Source organism: Chamaea fasciata, unplaced genomic scaffold (genome assembly GCF_029207755.1).
Source record: "Chamaea fasciata isolate MVZ Bird 193981 ecotype frontalis unplaced genomic scaffold, bChaFas1.0.hap1 SCAF_2, whole genome shotgun sequence".
NCBI lineage: Eukaryota > Metazoa > Chordata > Aves > Passeriformes > Sylviidae > Chamaea > Chamaea fasciata.
In genome coordinates, this window is record NW_027094087.1 from 100,860,076 (window position 1) to 100,879,772 (window position 19,697).

The 19,697-nt window shown below is 36.1% G+C and overlaps 1 protein-coding gene across 3 annotated transcripts in view; it reads left to right on the forward strand.

Annotated features, from left to right (window-relative positions):
• Window positions 1–19,697, forward strand: part of CDKL5 (cyclin dependent kinase like 5) — a 131,007-nt gene that overhangs the window by 102,681 nt on the left and 8,629 nt on the right. Inside the window, exons 12-17 of one of the 3 annotated variants that reach the window (XM_066176895.1) lie at window positions 513–1,539; window positions 4,859–4,964; window positions 6,852–6,975; window positions 14,371–14,473; window positions 18,212–18,334; window positions 19,438–19,557. In XM_066176895.1, the coding sequence (XP_066032992.1) occupies window positions 513–1,539; window positions 4,859–4,964; window positions 6,852–6,975; window positions 14,371–14,473; window positions 18,212–18,334; window positions 19,438–19,557 (1,603 nt within the window). The remainder of the gene's footprint in view (window positions 1–512; window positions 1,540–4,858; window positions 4,965–6,851; window positions 6,976–14,370; window positions 14,474–18,211; window positions 18,335–19,437; window positions 19,558–19,697) is intronic. The other 2 variants (XM_066176896.1, XM_066176897.1) reach the window with 2 other exon arrangements.

A 19,697-nucleotide genomic window follows, 5' to 3' on the forward strand; every position in this document is an offset into this window, starting at 1 on the left:
TTTCCTCTCCTCTCCTCCTCCAAACCAGGAATACACTAGATAGCCTGGAGCATTGATTGTATCAGGGTTTTTTGACAGTGCTGACATATTTGATTGTTCTACCTTCCTTTGATATGCCAGGTGTATTTATGATTTTTTTGATTGATATACAGCTAATTTGCATAATGTAATGCTTTACTTAGTGATGTACTCACAAAGTACACAAGTACATACATAAATATGCAATTATATGTTGGAATTTCTGTGATTAGATTTAATATCTTTAGGGTTTTTTGTCAGCAAAATCATTAACCAAAGCAGAGTTTGCCATCAGATTATAACCAGAAATAACAATGCTTGCAAATCTGTTATTTTAGTGAAGCTTCTGGTACCTCAGTTGGCAATATTTGATCTTACTGCAGTTAAGTTTTGTGGTTTTAAATGGCAACTGAAATGGGTGTACTTTTTTGAAGTTATTAATACATGAATAAGTAATCTGGTATACTAATGCTTCTTTATGCATTTTAATATAGAAACCAAGCCAGCAAAAGTTCTGCTTTGCAGTCACACCACAGATCAAACAGCAAGGATTTGCAGACACTAGGGGCCGGCGGGCCAAGAGAAGAGGGGCTTCCAGCAAATGAAAGCTTTTTAAATGGAAACCTTCCTGGACCTGCACCTAGTCCAATGCACGCAAAAAAACCAAGCAACACACCTGGATCTGGCAACAAGGATATAGCCAATAACAACATGCCGCATCTGCTCAGCCCAAAGGAACCAAAGGGAAAAACAGAGTTTGATTTTAACGTGGACACCAAAAGTTCTGATGGCTCAGGCACAAAGTACCTGAAGTCTAACACCAGATCCCAGCAGAACCGGCACTCCTTTATGGAAACTTCTCAAAGCAAAACTGGGACGCTGCAGCCCGGTGACAAGCACAGTCGCCACAGCTACATCGACACCATCCCACAGTCGTCTAAGAGTCCCTCCTATCGGACAAAGTCCAAGAGCCATGGAGTTCTGACAGACTCAAAATCCGTGGGCAACCTTTCTGAGGCCAGGGCCCAAGCTGCAGAACCAAACACCAGTAGGTATTTTCCATCCAGCTGTATGGACTTGAACTCTCCTACCAGTCCGAGCGCCCCACGGCACAGTGATAACAGAACTATGCTCAGCCCATCCGCCAGGAATAACCGCAGCGAGGGTACCCTGGACGCCCGAAGACCACCAACAAGACACTCCAAAACAATGGAGGAGTTAAAACTGCCAGATCACATGGATGGAAGCCATTCCCACTCTCTGTCTGCTCCACATGAATCTTTTTCCTATGGTCTAGGTTATACCAGTCCTTTTTCTTCACAGCAGCGCCCTCATAGACACTCTATGTATGTGAGCCGGGACAGAGTGAGGTCAAAGGGCTCAGAGGGTGGCTTAAGCGTAGGGCAAGGGATGGCAGCCAGAGCAAACAGCCTGCAACTGTTATCTCCACAGGTGCAGCATAAGTCACTCACAAGGTCTGTTGGCTCATCACGAGAAGACTGTACGGATGATTCTAATAGGGTTAGTCCAAAATATTGCCTCTTGCTTGAAGGTTTACCTTCCTCTTTTTAACTCAACGTGGGGGCAGTGGCCTGCTTTCTGTCTTCTGTTTGTTTCTTTGCAGTTATTCATTTATGTGTCTTGTAAGGCATGGGGTTTTCTTAGGGGCTTTTTTTCAGAAGGGCTAAATATTTCAAGGTACTTTTGAAAAATGGACTATGAATACCATTATCTTAAAGTACTAAAATGTGAGAATGGAAAAATTGTCCCTGAAGTTAAAATTTCATTAGTTGTTTTTAGTCCTTGGTTACGTGGTCTGATTTTTATTGTATCATTTTCCTAAATTATCTTTCTCATTTGTGTTTTTATTTAGCTTTTCCTATATGTATTTCTGTTATGAATGCTGATGTTAATTTTTGAAGCCCGTGTTTCATTCAGGTATAGCAGGACGTTATTGCTGAAATACCCTGATTTATTAGAGAAATATCAAAGCATGCAGTATTTCTTTAGATTGGTATGATAATTAACTGGGGTAATCTAGAGATTTCATGATGTAGTGGCCACTGGTAAATTGACTCCTCACAGTGGTTACTGTCAGTGGATACCTGGTTGTGTTTTTCTGTGAGCATTAATTAAAGTGGAGGATGGGCTGGTTCTGGTGTTAATTTACATTCGTTACACAGTACTTCTGAATTATCTCATGTTTTACACATCAGATATGTAAAGATGACTGTATTTGTCCTCAGAGCTTTAAATTCCTCTATTAACAAAATAGTTCAGAGACAAATACAAAAATTAGTGTTTATTTCTCTATGCCTACACCTGTGATAAACTGACCTCTAAGGAGAGAACACGTAGTTCGGATTTGTTGACAAATAGAAGAAAGGCAAAGAGCTGCAAATAATATTTAAGGTCCAAAGATTGTGGTTTACTCTGTGAAACGAAATACTCTGCCTACTAAGTAGTTCATCTAAGAAATGTGTAGTTGACCTAATAGGGGTCTACAAGTAGCATAAAACAAAGAGTTTCAGGTAGTGGTTGTCTCCACAGTCCAGTGGAGAAAAAAAAGACGTGATGTGTTTTTTCATTTGTAGCACATCTCCTCCATTCAAGATTTTGTGTAGTCAGACATGAGAAAATATCAAAATAAAAGTGCAATGGAATAGAAGGGGTTACAGCAGCTCCATTTCAAAACCAGATTTTTCCTGTGTACTTACTTTTCTGTCTCTCATTTCTATCAAATTAAATGTTACTTATTCTTCAGGATATTATTTGGAAGGGCAGTAATATCAGCATTTCAGTTTTTGATAATAAAAGGTCACACTACCTTATATTCTTCAGTTCATTTCCTGCATTATGCAGCAGATAGTAATTTGAAGTCATTTTAATTCTATTTCCTACTATTTAGAGGCCAGTTGTTTTAATTGGATCATTCTTTGTCTTTGAAAATTGGTTGACAGGTTTTTGTTTTAATTAGCAAAATCGATGTGTATTGTAATGCTTATGTTCATTTTCATTTGCTTTGGAAAGTCTGTTCATTCAAGATAAAGAGCTTCCCTTTATCTCATATGGTCAGTATTTTTACAACTTCAGCCTTCACTTAGTGCTTTTAAATCTGTATTTCAGCCATTAGAAGTGTGAAAGGAAAATGATGTTTCTGAAATGGATGCTAAGTCTGTGAATTCTCAAAGCTGTTTTTAATTTGTGTATACCGATTTCAGTAACAAATCAAAATCAAATTGTCAATCTTACTATGCCTCATAAAGGCATTTTCACAAAGAAGTCATTCTTTGGCTCTTTCCTATCCTCATTTTTCCTTCCCTTTTCTACGTTATGCATTAGGTATCAGAAAATTTCACTTCCCTCAGAATTAGTGAACTAAAAAGCTCATTAATAATTTGTATTCTCCTAGATTCTTTTCTGTTTTCATTTTTTTTTCTCTGCTCATAGTTTGTGAAGCTTCCTCACTTCCATGTTTCTAAGTTTCTCATTGATTTTCTTTTTAGCTCTACCAAGTCTTTTTAAAGAAAAACAATCTTTGTTTGCCAAGATTTAAGTCTTATTTAAAAAAAAAAAATCAAGAAAAAACTCTCATCCAGTCTTAGTTTTAGGACTTTTCAAATCTCAACACAGCAGTTTTGTTTTAAGGGTTTTAGGGGTTTTTTTTACATTTAAATTAAATGTACACTGAAAGGGTTAAGCAGAAGAAAATCAAATACAAGTTGCTGTTACTGTCTCATGTTTGAAGTTTAACTGCTTCTAAATAGGAGTTATCTAATAGAAGTAGTGATTTAATCAAATGCTTCAGCCTCTGGTAAATTTTAGAAAAATCCAGCTGGGATTTGAAGCACTGTTTTAGCTGCAGGTCTTGGTTTCAAGGTTTGTTTTCGCTGTGACAGGGAGACCAGATCTTCAGCCGCAAAAAGCAAAGCAGATTTTGCAAATCACTTGTGCAGTGAAGTGAAATCCTAGTTTTTAATTCTGGTTAGGTTTTTTGGGGGCTTTGGTTTTTAACCTTTGTCCTTCTAGATTTTAGTTGGTACAGGGGTTTCAGTAGTTTCCTCTGGGGTCTTGAAGAGAGCATTCATGCGGTCAGTCCATACTGAAGGAAAAAATGTACCTTCTGATTCATTTAAGAGCAGAGTTAAATCATTTGTGATGGTAACTGATGTGCGTAAGGATGTTTCTAAGGGCTCACCTAGACTTTTACTTGAAGTCCTTCCAGGAAGTACTGTTTTCAGGAAAATAGAATAGATTAGAAGTATTGATATGCTTTTTGCTATCCTGTCTGACTGAAGTACGTTGTCTATAGAATTCTCAGTTCAGAGACTTTCTGTTATTTTGCATACAGTAGACTTTGTGACTGTTGGTGCCTCTAGGTAATGATGTTAAGAGATGATGGTATTTTGGTGTGGCAATTATCACAAATTAGATGCATTCCTGTCTGCTTTTTAAAGTTTGCCAGTAGTAGAGTGACCAGATTCCATGAGAAATTAATTTAACAAGTCTCCAGTGGAAAGATTCCTCCAGAGATGCTACAGTTGCATTTCATTCAGGTTGAAAATCCGAGGGCCTGAATCAGATTCATGTCTTTAAAGTTACAACTTAGAGGCAAAATTTTGTTAATGTCATTTTTGTCACTCTGGAAGGAAGCAAGGAAGCAGCAAAACCAAATAATTATTGAGTACGTAGTCTGTGATATGATATTTGCAGTTATTAATGATATGAAAGGAAAAGTGGTGGATTTTGAAGATTTTTTTTTCTTATGTGTATGTTGGTTAAAAATTGCAAATCAGTTTACAATCTTTCATTTTAAATAGTTTATTGTTCTTTTGCATAGGGTGGAGCATATCATGATCCACACACAGAAGATGGAGCATCTACTAAGGAGAATAGAATTTTGTATAATGACCCTGTTCCAAGAAGAGTTGGCAGCTTTTACAGAGGTAATTTCATGGTGGATCTTTCAAATTTAATCAAGAATTTTAGCATGGAGTATAAATTAAGTAGCAGAAATTGATACAGAGAATTAACATGAACAACTACAAAAAATTATTGGAAAAAAGAATTGTTTCTCAACTTTCACAGGGTGAGTTTACCTGCTAGGTTGTTTGCAGGAACTGCATTGGTACCGTGTTGTTTATTTGTAAGTGATAGCTCACTTTAATTGGAAAGTATATCCACTGCAGTACCTTGTACAGCAGAGTATAATTTATCAGGGCAAAATGAACTAATATAACCAAAGTAAGCAGGTAATTAATATTTTTAATTTTTATTTTCAATTTTTATAAAGACTCTATTTACACTTAAGCACTTGTAGCACATAGACATACTGATCTGTTTCAGTTACTGTGTTGCGTGGAAGTGTAATGCTAGCTTTTCATGGCTTGAAACCTGTGGCATTTCTTTTGTTAAGACTTTAGTAAAGATCAGGGTTTCCTAGAGCACACTTACATAATTCCAGTTCAGAATAAATAATAAAACAGGTCTGTGTAGGGGCCCGCACAAATAGATACTGTTCTCTTATGGTGATTTCTGAGCAGCTGCCTCATGGCTAAACCTGGGTAATTGTTTTGAAAAAAGATGATAAGAGGCTAATTACTGTCCTGCAAGTGTTTAGGAGGCTTGTGAGGCTCCCCTGAATCTTAAGAAGTCCCAATCAGCTGAAATTCGATTATGAGTCAGCTAATAACCTTAAGCAGAGTCACAAATCTCCCTCTGATCCTCTTCAGGTTGATCGGTTGGCTGATGACCTGATTTAGACACGTTAAAATCTGACAATCCATGCAAGTGTCCCACTGCAATATTAAAACCTGTGAGCAGGACTAAAGCTTTTACTATTTTGAGTGACACTTTTGAGTGTTTTTGTTGCAAATACAGTAGAGGAGCCTTAAGAATTCTCAGTCCTGAATTGCTTTCATTAATCCCCAAAAATTGGACATGGATTATCCTTCTCTTTTATACATCGTGAAACAAAAGTTCCAAAGAAGAATGACTTCCCGTAAGTCATGTGCTAAAGAAACTGTAGGTCTGGGATTTATTCAGTTCCTTATTATAAACAAGAGGGGTTTTCCTCTTCAACTTTATCTATCAAACAAATATATTTTATATAGACTTAATCATTGCTTTGGGAAGATGATATTATATTTAAAATATTACATTGATAATAGCATATATGCAAAACTGGTGCTAATAGTATATGGAAGTTACTGTGAAAAAGGTAAATCCTTATTTATAGAATGTTTAACCTTTGTATTAGAACAGTATTTATTAGCATATACTTTGTACTATAGCTTGAACTAAAACTTACAGATGCTGTTTTGATAGATTGTGTAATGTGATGCTGCATTAATGTTCCAACTAGTGTCTGGTCGATTTTTAATACAGTGCAGGTATTTCTAGTGACATTCATAATTCTGATAAATATATGTTCTAGATCTCTATAGAGTTGGGTATTTTCAAAACCACAATGTGTCTTTTTAAAAAATACATAGTATCTGATATTGATGTTTTAATTTTTAGTGCATTATATCTTAGTTACATTAAGAATCAATTTTTTTTTTCCAAGATGGGTACTACTTTTTTTAAGGTCTAAAGTAAAGACAAAGTGTAAACTATAGTATTTCATGTCTTTAGTAACAGTATTCTAACCTCTTATTCTCTTTCCTGTTTTTAAATATCAATCACACTTAGAGCTCCCTACAAATAGAAGTGTTCTCAAATCTAATAGTAATTTACTCAAGTTCTGTGAGCCTCATTTTACAACCAATATTACCCTGCAAGGATCACAAAAGTCAGCTTCCATGTACATTGTTTGCTGTTTCTCTGTTCAGTTCCATCTCCGCGTCCAGAGAGTACCTACATAGAAAACAATGTGTCAAACAGAGCCTCGGTGTTACCAGCAGACAGCACCACGGTGACAAACCATCCCAAGAGACAAACCACCTTTGATACCTGGTGAGTTGTAATTTGCACCCACGAGTAAAGAATGGCAGGAAAAAAAAAAGTGGTTTTAACAGGAGGAATAAACCTCACGCTTTTCTGGAGATTGGCAATTGTCCATGTGCTTAGTTGCTTCCTCCAGCTATACTGGCTTAGCATGGCATGTTTTCTGTCCCCTTCTGAGCAGCAAGAAATCCTTCATTGCACCCATAACATGAATGCATTAAAGTTTATATACTTTTGTCCAGTCCTTCACAATCTTTTTCCCTGCTATTAGTCTTTAACTAAAGATAGTACAAAGTGCTTGTGTGTGTAGTGTGTATAGAAATTTGTGGATTCCAGAAGCATGAATTGTTAGACAAGTGGAAAAAATATAAAAATGCATGTTTCCATATATAAAGTAATACTATATTAATGAAGAATATTTTCACCCTACAATGGGGACTGCTGCTCTCTTTGTTTACACACAGGAGGAAATTAATACATTCTATGGGAAAAGGGACTAAGCAAAATCTTAATGGTGTATATTGATTTTAAAAGGTTAAAAGCATCACATGGCTCCATTATATAACATAGAGCACCTTAATTATGCTAATAAAATGACAGCATATTCATAGCTTTGCAGGATTTAAAGGGAAATACCTTCATTTTGTTTCTTTGAGAGGTGTTTGGCTTTAAAATACTCTTAATCTTACACTTTGTTAAATCACAATAAATCATATTGAATAAAAACAAGCAGATGGAGCTTCACAGGATTGGTGGGAGGAATGGACTGCATACGTTTGCATGGTTCAGCTATGCTTTGTAGCACTCACTGAAACACTTCTCTCTGAAAGGGCCCTGAACTCATGCTATCTATACTGTTTCAGTGGTTTGTTGACTTACTGTGTTTTCACACAAATAACCAGTGAATTATGTGCTTAAAAAAGAAAGGGGGGTGGTGGGTGGTGGACAGTTGCTATTTCAGCTTGTGTTCAGGTTTTACACCTATGTCAGTAATAGAAGATGTTTACTCCAGAACCCTTCTCACCTGCTCTGATTCACTAGAGTCTGCTTCCTGTCCTTCAGTAGCTCCACCTACATCCATTTTCTGGAAGTTAGCTGAGGAAACCGGACATTTATGTAAAAAGGTGGTTCTTATGTTGTGACTTATGTGGCTAAAGAAGGTATTTATTCCTACTGTTGAACCCTTTTACCATTTTACATTGTCCTTCATATCTGGATCTTTCTATCTTACCTATAACATAAGACAACTGGAATCTTGTTTTGCTTTATATATCATTCAGCAAGATATTGTCTTGACTGCAAAGAAACATGTAATGTAATTTTAACTCGGAACTGAAAAAAATAGCTTATGTTATTAGAGCTGGTTGGGAATTTTTTTAATGAAGTACTTTGTTTTGCTTATAATGCCAAATTACCAAAACCAAATTTTTTCAAAGGAACTGGCTGATACCCACTAACCTTTTATTTTGAAGATTTTTCAGCTCCGGGATGGAATTGCCAGTCAAAACCAGAGATACACTCAAAATAGCAAATATTTTGGAGGCAGCATTATTTTTTAGAATGCAAGGAACTTGAGTGCAGGGTCTTTGTTATTTAAACCAGAGGCTTGAACCAAGATCTTAGATCTAACAAGTGACTGCCCTTGCCCAGAAGTTAGAGGTTCTTCTGGAGTACATTGTCTGGTTCCCTCAGTACATTCTCTTGAAGCTGTTTCATCTTGTTAAAACAGTGAAAAGACTACAGAGGTGCTGAATGTGGCCTTGTGAAAAAGGCCCTTTGTTAACTTTGAGACAGTTAGTTTTAAGTCCTTGCTCCAAATTACTCAAATATTTTCACAAAGTGGAACAGCTCCTTTGAGAGAAGAACCCACAGAAGAATAAGCATTTCTTCTTAGGAAATGGAAGAAATAGCAGTACCTGCAACACCAAGTTACTGCTATTTTGGCATATGCTTATCTTTCTCTTTTCTTTTCCTACTCCCTATTTTCCCAAAATGTTTCCTGCCCAGCTCTATATGCTAACTCTGTTCAAGTTGTCCTGGCAATGGTCTAATGTTGTTGCAAAATTGTTCTGTGCCATAAATGCAGCTTAATCAGATTCTTGAGTGGTGAAGAGTCTGTGTTCCTCTACTTAATTTTCTGTATAGAAGTTGTGTAAATGCTTATGAAAATATTGAAAGCTCTAATGCAAAGTGATTCTGCTTACATCAATTTTATGATGAAGTAAATATTTGATGTTTGACTGACATACCTAACTGGTACATGACAATTCATCTCGAATTATGAGTGACATGTATTCCACCTGGACTTGCCACTACTGTAAAATATTGCTTCTCATACTATTGCTCTGTGTTGCCTTTCTTCTGTCAAAGATTCTGTGAATGTTTGCTAGACTGAATTGTCACAGATGTTCCCTTGTCTTTGTGTGCATTTTTTTGCTCTGTGCCCACTGTCCTGCCTTTTAAAATAAAGATGTTATAAACTTGACTTTTGTCATCAGATTTTACTCTTACATAACTAGATCATTTCTGAACTTCAGACATCTCGATTTGAAAAAAGGCAATTTTTTTATCCTTCTAGAAAATCTTTTCTTTGCTAGAGTTTAATTTCCTGTAAATGACCTTGAACTTGCTCAGTTTTTTTCTTATTGATACAGGAACAAATGTTTTATTTCTTTTACTCATAAAAGCTTTGTCCTGAGCTGGGAAAAATCAGTAGGTATAGGCAAGATAATTGTATTCTGCCAGTGTGCCAGAACATTGGCCTGAGTTATCTTTACCACTGTCATAGTTCTAAATATCTCTTTAGAATCGATTCCAACATGCAGTAGTGTATCTCACATCATATTGACTGCTTACAAGATATTTGGGGGCTTCTGGGAAGCATTTTTGTTTAGAGCTTTTATGTCCATACAAATTTGGTCGTGCAATGACAAGCAGCTTGTCATATCTTCGCTAGCATATGTCATATGTTTCTGCAAAAATAATAGAAAAGAGGAACTATATGTATAATATTACTATCTTTATGTATATAATATATATATTAACACACACAAAATCTCTGTCATTCAAAAAAGAACAAAAAAAACCCCAATCTCACTCTTATAAGAATAAAAGGCTTAAAACTTCATCCATTATTCAGTTTCAAGGTTCCAGAACAAAACAGTATTATGTAAACAGAACATAACTGACTTTTATACTGCTATGTCAGTATCAGTGTAACATTACAGTCACACTTACTATTCCTGACAGTAAAAGGTTACCAGCATCTGAGCAAGTTAGTTTAGAGCATGTTCAGCTGTGTGTGCAGCATGACTGTTCCTGCATTATAAATATTTTCCAATTCTATAATGGATTTTTTTTTTTAAATCAGGAAATTGCAAATTCTGAATGATATTCTATAAATGAGATAATAGATCTGGGGTTTATTCCAATTAATAAATCCTCCTTTTCCACATGAAAAACAAAAAAAAATTGCAGCTCCAAACAGAGTTCAGATTTGATCTTTTGATTTTTAAACTTCCAATACCAGACTTTTAGACTGTGAAGTTTTACTGTGGGCTTCAGCTTGTGGGATTGAGATTTTTATCTTGAACTATCTATTTGAATTGTTTCGTTAATTTCTGACATTTTCTTACCTTTGCTGAATGGTAACTGTGTAACTGCCCCTTAAGGGTCTTGCTTTGCGTAAAACTAAAAGCTGACTTGGAGAATTAGTGTTTGTCATTTATCTTCCAAAGAAAAGTTCAGCTATTTCAGTAACTCCTTCATTAGACAAAAACCTTACTCATGTAATTGTGATTGGATCAGTAAAGGGAGTAGTCGAGGGTTTCCAAGCCAGGCTGCCTGCTGAGATTAGGGTTGCTGAAGAATAACTAAAACAAGCATGAGGGATTGCCTCCCAAAAAGAGCTGTCCGCAATACGAATCTCTCTGTGGCAGCATGAATGCAACATGCTTCCTATTTTTCCTTTTTAGTTAATGTGAAAGCACATCAGCTTGCTTGCCACATGCATGTTTGCTGCTACACCTCGTTGCACCTGCATGAAGCTGGATACCTTTCCTACTAGGGCAAATAAATAAGAGTGATAATCACAGAATTTCTGTTCGTACCTAGGCCTTTTCCAAGTGTTTCAGACCAGAATAACCAATGTGTTCTACATTGTATGTCCTAAGCATAAAAAAGATGCACAAAGATAAAATAACAAAACTCAACACATTTTGCCTTTGGTTTCTGCTTGAGAATGAGCTCTCTGAGTGGGCGCTCTTCTCTGGGACTACTCTTATTTGCTACTAAAACAGCACTAAAAGATTCTGGTGGAACTGTTTGCTTTCAAGAGGCTGAAGCTTTCTGCAAAATACCAAAATACTTGCAGTATGTTTGTAGGAGTTTCATGTTGTGTGACTCTACCATACAGATTTTTTGATAATCCTAATTTTTTCCTGTACTGTCCATTATCTGAAAATCATCTTTTGGGATGCCTAAAATATCCCAGTGTTTCATCATCGATCAAAATGTTCTGCTCTATTTTTACTCAGTACAAAATCCTGGTGTTGAAGCTTCCTGCTATAATGCTATATATGTTCACTCTCTTCACATAATGAGCATGTGTTTTGAAGCAGTTGCTTTTCAAGGTCAATGCTTTTTCAGACAACTGTACTGCAATATGAGTCATAGGAGTTAATGACATAAACTATTCAGTATAAAACCACTGGCTTTTGGGTAAGCAGCAATTGAAAATGAGCAGTTCTCAGCCCCTTATTTTCCAATTCTCTCTGGTCACTGTAGCCATAAAGAGGAAATCATGGTGCAGAATTACATTTCTCTCCTCTCTGCTCAACTGCTGTGGAGAGCAGTTTTCTCATCCAGGTTCACTGGGCCAAAGAAAAGAATCACACTTGAGTGAATCTCTTTCTAAAAGTATGGCAAAAATTGTTCCAAGCTTCACTCTGAAGATTAACTTCACCTTTTAGAATGTAGCATCTCCATTTTGGAATAGACTTTGTAGTAGAAAAGCTATAGCAAGACATTGGAAAAATTTAAAGGGTAGTGTAAAGTAACCTCCTGGGGTCTTGCTTATGATCTGACACTGGTTCCTCCGTGGCCAAGTCATCGGGTTGATAATTTGCACTGGGGCTATGGTTTGGGATATGCTTGCAGATGTGGATGCACAGGAGCTCCTTTGGGGAACGGCTCAGAAGATTCTTAGCCCCATTTACATGACTCTCTGAGTACAAGAAGGATACTTGGGGTATATGCTTTCCTCCAACTTTTCAAACAAATCAAGTAAAAATTGTTTAGTAAATAATTCAGCCTGTGTTCTGTCTCTGTCAAGTCAGATTCCTGAGTTCACTGAATCCAAAGCTATCAGCAGTCTTTACTCTTTGGCTTTCTCTTTGGTGCTTGCATAAGAATGCCTTACACCTGTCACATCACTTAGAGTAGTACCAAATACAGGGACACGACAGCAACAGTAATCCTTAGCAATCCAGTGTATTTAAAATATGTGTTATAAATATAATAATTAGGTTAAACTAGAGTTTTTTCCCTGTAGTAGTGTTTTAATGTCCACATTAAATGTATATTGTCCTGCACCTGAATGTATTTTCTGCATCTAGATAAAAGTTCCCAAAAATCTAAATTAGGAAAATTTCTGCCATACTTCCTGCCTATGGATCTTTTTGCTAAGACCATTCTATTAATGAACACTTGCACTCTGTTACAGGATTTAAACCCTGCTTGCATTTCTGCTTAGAGCCAGGTAACATTTCAAGCTCAAGGTGGTTTTGTGTAGAAATTGAGGAACTGATACCGCCTACCAGAGTGAAGATGGTTTTAACAATAAGGAGAATGACTCCAGTGATTTCTACCCAATTATGTTTTTCACATTTATTTAGGAAAAAAAAAGAAATCAGCCTGGCATGTAGTAGCAGCTGAATCACCAGCTGATAGCATAGCATTTAAAGCCAGAATTAGAAGCCAGTGACAACTATATTAGACGGTTAAATGTTGCTACATTACAGTCGCTCCAAGAAAAGCTGCTCCTGTTTGTCATACAGAGCCCTTAAAACAGTGGCTTTGCTTTAGGTTTTCCATCAAGACAATGGAATAGTTTCTTTTTTGTTTTCCTGCAATTTAAGTGTGAAAAGGGTCTATTAAATGACCCAATATGACTTCCTGTATGTTAGTTGCTATTAAATGTTGTCCATCCTCTTGGATCCAGGCCCAGAGGCAGACCTGTTGGCTGGCTGTGTTTCTCCCAGATGAGTATTGGGTCCTGATTCAAAATGTCAAAGATGGAAAATCCACTTCACGAAGGACTTTGTTCTGGCAGTTAATGATATTATTGTGAAAATCAGTGCCTTATTTCTAATATGACTTCTTAGGCTTCATCATCCACCTACTTGTTCATGTTATGTCTTTGCCTGTCAGTTTAAAGATTTTTCTAGTATTCTGTAATTTCTTTCTGGATAAGTAGTTCTGCATCATGATCAAGGAAACTAAATATTTGGGCTTGTTTGGATGTGTTTTTAAACACACTAAAAAGATTAAAATCTCTGAAAATAGTTCTCTGATGCTTTCCTGCACCATTTTCAATTTTCAAGCTATTTTAAAGGGCACTAGAACTGCATTCAGTTATATCTCATCACTGTCCTTACAAACCATCTTTTCACCCTCTATAAGCACTGTATGTGCACGGTTTACTGTGTATATTGAAAGTAACATGTTATTTATCAGCTGTAGTCGCTTCAGATGTGTCAGTTAAGAGTTCAAAGGCAGAAATTCAGTCTTCAGGCAAGTCACCTGTTCCATTTTTGGGTCACCTCCTTTTGCCAGCACTGTTTTACTCATGCTAAACAAACTAACTGAACATTTTAAGTTGAAATGGACAACAGTAGATCCCCAGCTTCCCTGATGATAAATTTGGACTCGTGTCAGCAAGAGTCAGGAAGTGCAATTGAAAGTGGTTCTCTCTGGCCAACTTTGCAACTCCTGGTTCTCCGGCAAGCAATGGATAAACGGGACCTGTGCTTTATAGCTCATCACCATTTGTATGTTCTCTCAGATATGCTTTTCATTTCTCTTAAAGACCTCGTGTGTGATATTTTGGTTTGAGTATTAAATTCTGGCTTAAAAGAACACATGCATGCTTTCCTTTTCCCTAAATAACTATTCATTGGTTTAAACTAATCATTTTACCCTAACACTGTGTACCTCCTATCCCTTGTAATAAGTCTATCTGGTATTTGTGTAGTAACCCTGGAACCAATGAATGCTAAAACATTCAGTATCTTTTTACTTTAATCAGTAATCTGCATTCTTTGGCATCAGATCTCAGTATTACACAGAATTTACAAAGTAATACCATAATAAAATTTCTCTTACAATACCTTATTTCATATTTAGGAAAAGTCCTGAAAATCTTAACAGTCACTCAGAACAGCTCAAGGAGAAAGAAAAGCAAGGTTTTTTCAGGGCAATAAAAAAGAAAAAGAAGAAATCTCAAAATGTAAGTACACAGCATTTCTAATAGAAGAATTCTTTTATTCATTTCGAATTATACCATTTTAGTATGCTAGATTAGTACCGTACCATTTTATGATTGTGTGTTTGTATACACTTGTTCTTTTATTTTCTCCGTTCACTATATGAAAGTCAAATTCTTCTTCTGTTGAGGGTTGATTTTTTTGCCTTTTCAAATGTTTCTTCACTTACTAGTCCTGTGCACCTTTGTTTGCATTCAAACCCTTTGAGAGGCAGTTTTGATGCAAGTTTAAAGATGATGCTGCAACAAATTCTTTTTTGGGATATGGTGATACCATTCCAAGAATAGAAAATTCATTGCTGCCTGTCCCCAGTGCTTAAATAGTTTCTGGCACCCACACAGAGAAAATAAAATTGTTACAAATGAGAATTCTTTCCAGTTTTTTTTTCCTGAGAGTGTCTTGGTAACAGCCTCTGTCTTCTTGCTACATTCCATGACTGGAATAAGGATGATGTGTTTTAACCATTCTTAAGTGTTTTATGTTTTCTTGAGGGAATGGATTGTGACTTTTGTTATTCAGTATAAATCTTCAATGTCTCATACATTTTCATACAGTTTTTGGGAAAGAGAAAGGACTTTGTTTTATCAGAAAGTAGTGGTATACTATAATTTCACAAAGTTTTATTACAAAGATATCCCTAGGAACTGAAGTAATCTAAACATAATATCATTCTTAAATGACAGCTCTGGAAACAGTAAAACATCAAAACTGTAATGTTCCTGTAAGTGTAAATGCAGTTAGAGTTTTGAAGATTCTCAGAACTGAGTAAATCATGCGTACTCCTGGCAAAGGGGAGTGATTTTATGAAAATATTTGCTGTTAAGGAGTGAGGTGATGTGACTGAATGTTGGTGGAGGGCTGATCTGTTGAAAATTGGGAGAGAGGAGTGATTATCAGGTTTTTTGTTGTTTTGGGTTTTTTTTAAATTTCTTTGAACTGTGTGGAATATGTGCATATGTATATTAACTAGCACTCAGAAATGGACCTCACCTTCCTGCTTGATGGGATTTACAGCAATGGCATCTACCTCTCCTTCTGAACTTGTTCACCCTCATAACTGTATGCAGTTCAAATAGGATCATTTGTATTAAATAACTGAATTAAGTGTCTAGATTATAGCTCTGGGACTGTTTGATACCAAAATGTCCATGTAAGGATAACACACCTAAGGCCATTGGTTCCAGTGATGCATTTTCAAGTGGGAAAGAAAGAAAAAAAAAAAAAAAAAGTGGTTAATTTGCATTGCTATACTGTGCTCTGATTCCAGCCATCCAGACATGGTGACAGACAACACTTCAATAGCTCAGCTGATAGATGGTTTATTAATTACCTCCCCATTAAATTCTGTGGAAGAAATACATACTGGATTGCGTTGCCTCTCAAAACCTGACATTTTACAAAACACCTAAATCAAAATCACTTGTTCTTGATCTGTAACTACCAAAATCATTGCTGATTATAAGCTAAGGCAGATTTATATATAATCCTTACTCCTTTTTCTTCTCACTCTTAAGAGGAGGGGTAGAGAGGAACGGAGAGAGAGAGGGAAGGGGAAAAACTGTAAATGGAGCTGATGTCTCACAGAAAGATGAATAAATTAGTGACATAATATAGTGATACAACTCTTTCACCCTCAGCTAGAAAATTGCTGAGATCAGCTTGAGTTTTGGATCAAACCAGAACCAGAAAAATCTCCTTTCATTTCCATTTACAGCTGATTACCAGGACAGTATCTAGGCATAGACTGTACCACTGATGTGTGTACAAGTGTCTGGCTCAGACACTGTTCTTAGTTCTTCTTCATCTGTTAGTTGAAGACATCTACCTAACAAATGTTGGGACAGTCTTTAGGATCTTTCAGCACAAAAGAAAATTAGTGCCTTCAATTCAGCACCAGATTTGGCATTAGTAGTAAAAGCTGTTCACAGCACTGTAATACTAGCTCTTCTACTACACATATAATGTTTTCTACGAATTCCTATTAAAATTCGTATTAGGCAGCTTGTGACTACCCAAGGTTTGGGTTTTTTTGTTTTTTTTTTTCTGAGACCTACAATTCATGTAGAGTCCTACAAGTATGAAATTCCAGTTATTTACTCAAACACAGACTTTCAGCCAGAAATAACAAACTAGGCCTGAGGACTGTCACAGAGCTAGGAAACACATAATAGCTGGCTATGATTTACCTCTGATATCCTTTGGCAAGTCTCATTTTGCTGGTGATCATCATCACAGGAGTCGTAGAAGATACCTGAAATTGGGTTGAAGATATCTTAGTAATGTCATTCTCAAAATACCTAATAGCCCAGAATTGATCCCAGTTCCTCACGCTTCTTCCTGCAGGTTGTTCCCATGAATCATTCTCCCTAGGGTTCTCCAGGTGCCTCGTGGGGTAGCAATTGTTACTGCCTGTTATGGGAATTCTTTGCAGTATTGTTTCTGCAGAGCTGTTCTTACCCATTCTCCTTTTCATGGTTTCAAGTGTTTTAGTAATGTAGCAAGAGGTTTTGAGGATTGTTAGAATCACAGTTTTATGTCATCCGCCTCCAAACAATTTGATATCCATGAGGGTTGTGCACAATGTCAGTAGGCACTGTCTTCAGAGGAGCCTGAGTTTTGCAGACTTTGGCACTTATTTCAAGCTATGGGTCTGAAGAAATTATCTGCTTTGGAAAAAAACAGTTGCAGGTGAGCATTTCTATTAGCAATGCTTTCGTTCCTTTATAATTTACTGAATCTGAAACAGGAAATTCTTCTGACCATAAAGTTCCTAAACATAAACGATGCTAATTATTGATTTTCGTTAACTTGGATGGAATCTAGAACCGGAGGAAACAGTTTGAAAGCCTTTGCTTTTGGTAGTGCATTTGTGATTGTATTTAGTCATGTAATAATTCTATTGCAAAATAAAGATTTCTTCTGATAGACAGGAAAATGCAAGGCACAATATATGTGTCCTATGCTTGTTATCCTTACTGCTTGTTGTCCTTATTGTGCCTGAGCAGGGGAAAAATAGACCCATTTATAATTCTAGTACCTTATATTCCGTTTGTTGTTCATGCATCCACTGGTAAGCTCTTTGGTTGTGCTCCAGAAATTAAAACAAAACAGCCAGTGTACTTGCAGCTATATGTGAAGTTGCTAATGACTTATTTATATTAGAACTGAAATAATTCATCTTGGAGCCTTAGCTCTTATTGCAAGTTAAAAATAGAATGCTTTTTTCCCCCTAGAGTAACTACCAACTGCTCATTCTGAAACCAACTCCTATTATTGTTAGTGTATCTTTAATATTTTCTTTATATAAAAATAAGAAATGTCATACTACTTTAGGTCATTATCAAAAATAAAAATTATTGCCAGAGTTACAGGATTTAATTCAAAGCTCAGTAAAGTCAACAAGAGCTACCAGTTATTTCCAAAAGCCTTTGAAATAAACACATTCTGTATTCCTAATGAACATGGATATGAATTAGAATAGGTGTGCTGATCTTTTTTTTACATGCTTTCTATGCATTGAGTTCCTTGAATTTGTTCCATAGGCTTTTTTCAATCGTTATTGTATTTTCCGAAAGCAAATTATAGGCTTGATAACATGTATAGTCGAATTAAAAAAAAGAAAAAAGAAGAGTTAGCATAGTATGGGGCAGATCTCTTGAATTGAAATACTGTGCATTTAGTTTTTGTGTCTTATATTGCAGACAGACTCAACCAACGGCGAGAATCCAAGCATCAAGAAATCCCTCTTTCCTCTTTTTAATTCAAAGAATAATTTAAAGCATAGTTCTTCTTTGAAAAAACTTCCTGTAGTCACTCTACCAATGGTATTAATTTTTAAGTACAGTAACACTGTAAAATGCTCCAGTAAATTTGTTTTACTGACTACAGCAGCATGTGGTTTATTTTCATGATATCACTTCCTCTTCATGCCAGTTAAGTATCTTGGGCCAGTTCAATAAATTTAAGTAAAATTGGCAGTTTTATTGAAACAGATTGTGCCTAAAAAACCTTTTTTTTAGTATTTGCTGTAGTAAAAATGTACCACACATAGTTCCAGAGAGAATGAGCCTTGGGAGTAAAACTAAGGAAGGGAAATAGTTGTGAAATTATGTATCTTTAAAATTAAACTGTCTCATTATGTTTCATTCAGAAAAAAATTAACCTGATTTGGTTTATAAATATATTGTAAATACATAATTTTATACAAACTATTCCTTTATATATAAATTAAAATAAATCAAATACTAACAATGGATTATCTGGAAAGAACTTTAGCTCATGCGTCTTGTCTGTATTTTTGTTTGTCGTGATTGTTCATGATAAAAGACAGCTTGCATTAAAAACAGATTATATTTTGACTGTCCTCTTTTTACTTAGAATTCTTGAAATGAGATTAAAAGCTACATGTAAGTTTTAAATTACCTTTCTGCCACAAAGTTTCATCTGTTTCCTAATTTTTGCTTTGGTTTGGGATATTTGTGGAGGAGAAGGAAGATGGGAATAGAGAAAGCTCTTGGTTTTGTGATGTCAGTCAAGACATCAGTTTAGAGGGATTTTGGTCTGCTTCACTCTGGAGCAAATTTATAGAACTGATCCATGGTCTTAACTGCAGTATGGAATGCTTTTTAAATGAAGATGAGGCTCAACAATATTTTGTTTTTAATTTTATTTTTAAGGCCTTGTTTAACTGCTCTTTCTTACAGCAAATGACACTAACAGCATGTGAATGCTTTAAGGGCTAAGGGTAGAGCAAATCTGCATGATGTCCACGGCCACATGCTCTTACTGTGGGGAGAATTATTGAGAGGTCATTGCAATTCTGCTGCAGTAATGGGCTTCACTTGTGTTCTGTAATTAACTGTGGGAAATTATTTACAGCTATTCTTAAGAAAATATTAGGAGACCAGTATTTAATATTTTGTTGCAGATGCCTAACACTGAAGGTCAGGATCTCTTGGCATTACAGAAAGCCATTCATTCTTCCAATCACCAGAGCAGCAGGCAGAAGGATTGGCATCCTGAGAAGATGACAGAAATCCAGCCTCATGTAAGTGGCATTATCAATTCCCTATATATTAATATCACTGATGTATCTTGACAGCTTTTTCTCTGGTGAATAGAAGAATTGCATTTGACATTTTTTCCCAACATTCTGATTCCTTGCTCAGTGGATGTAAAAAATCGTGT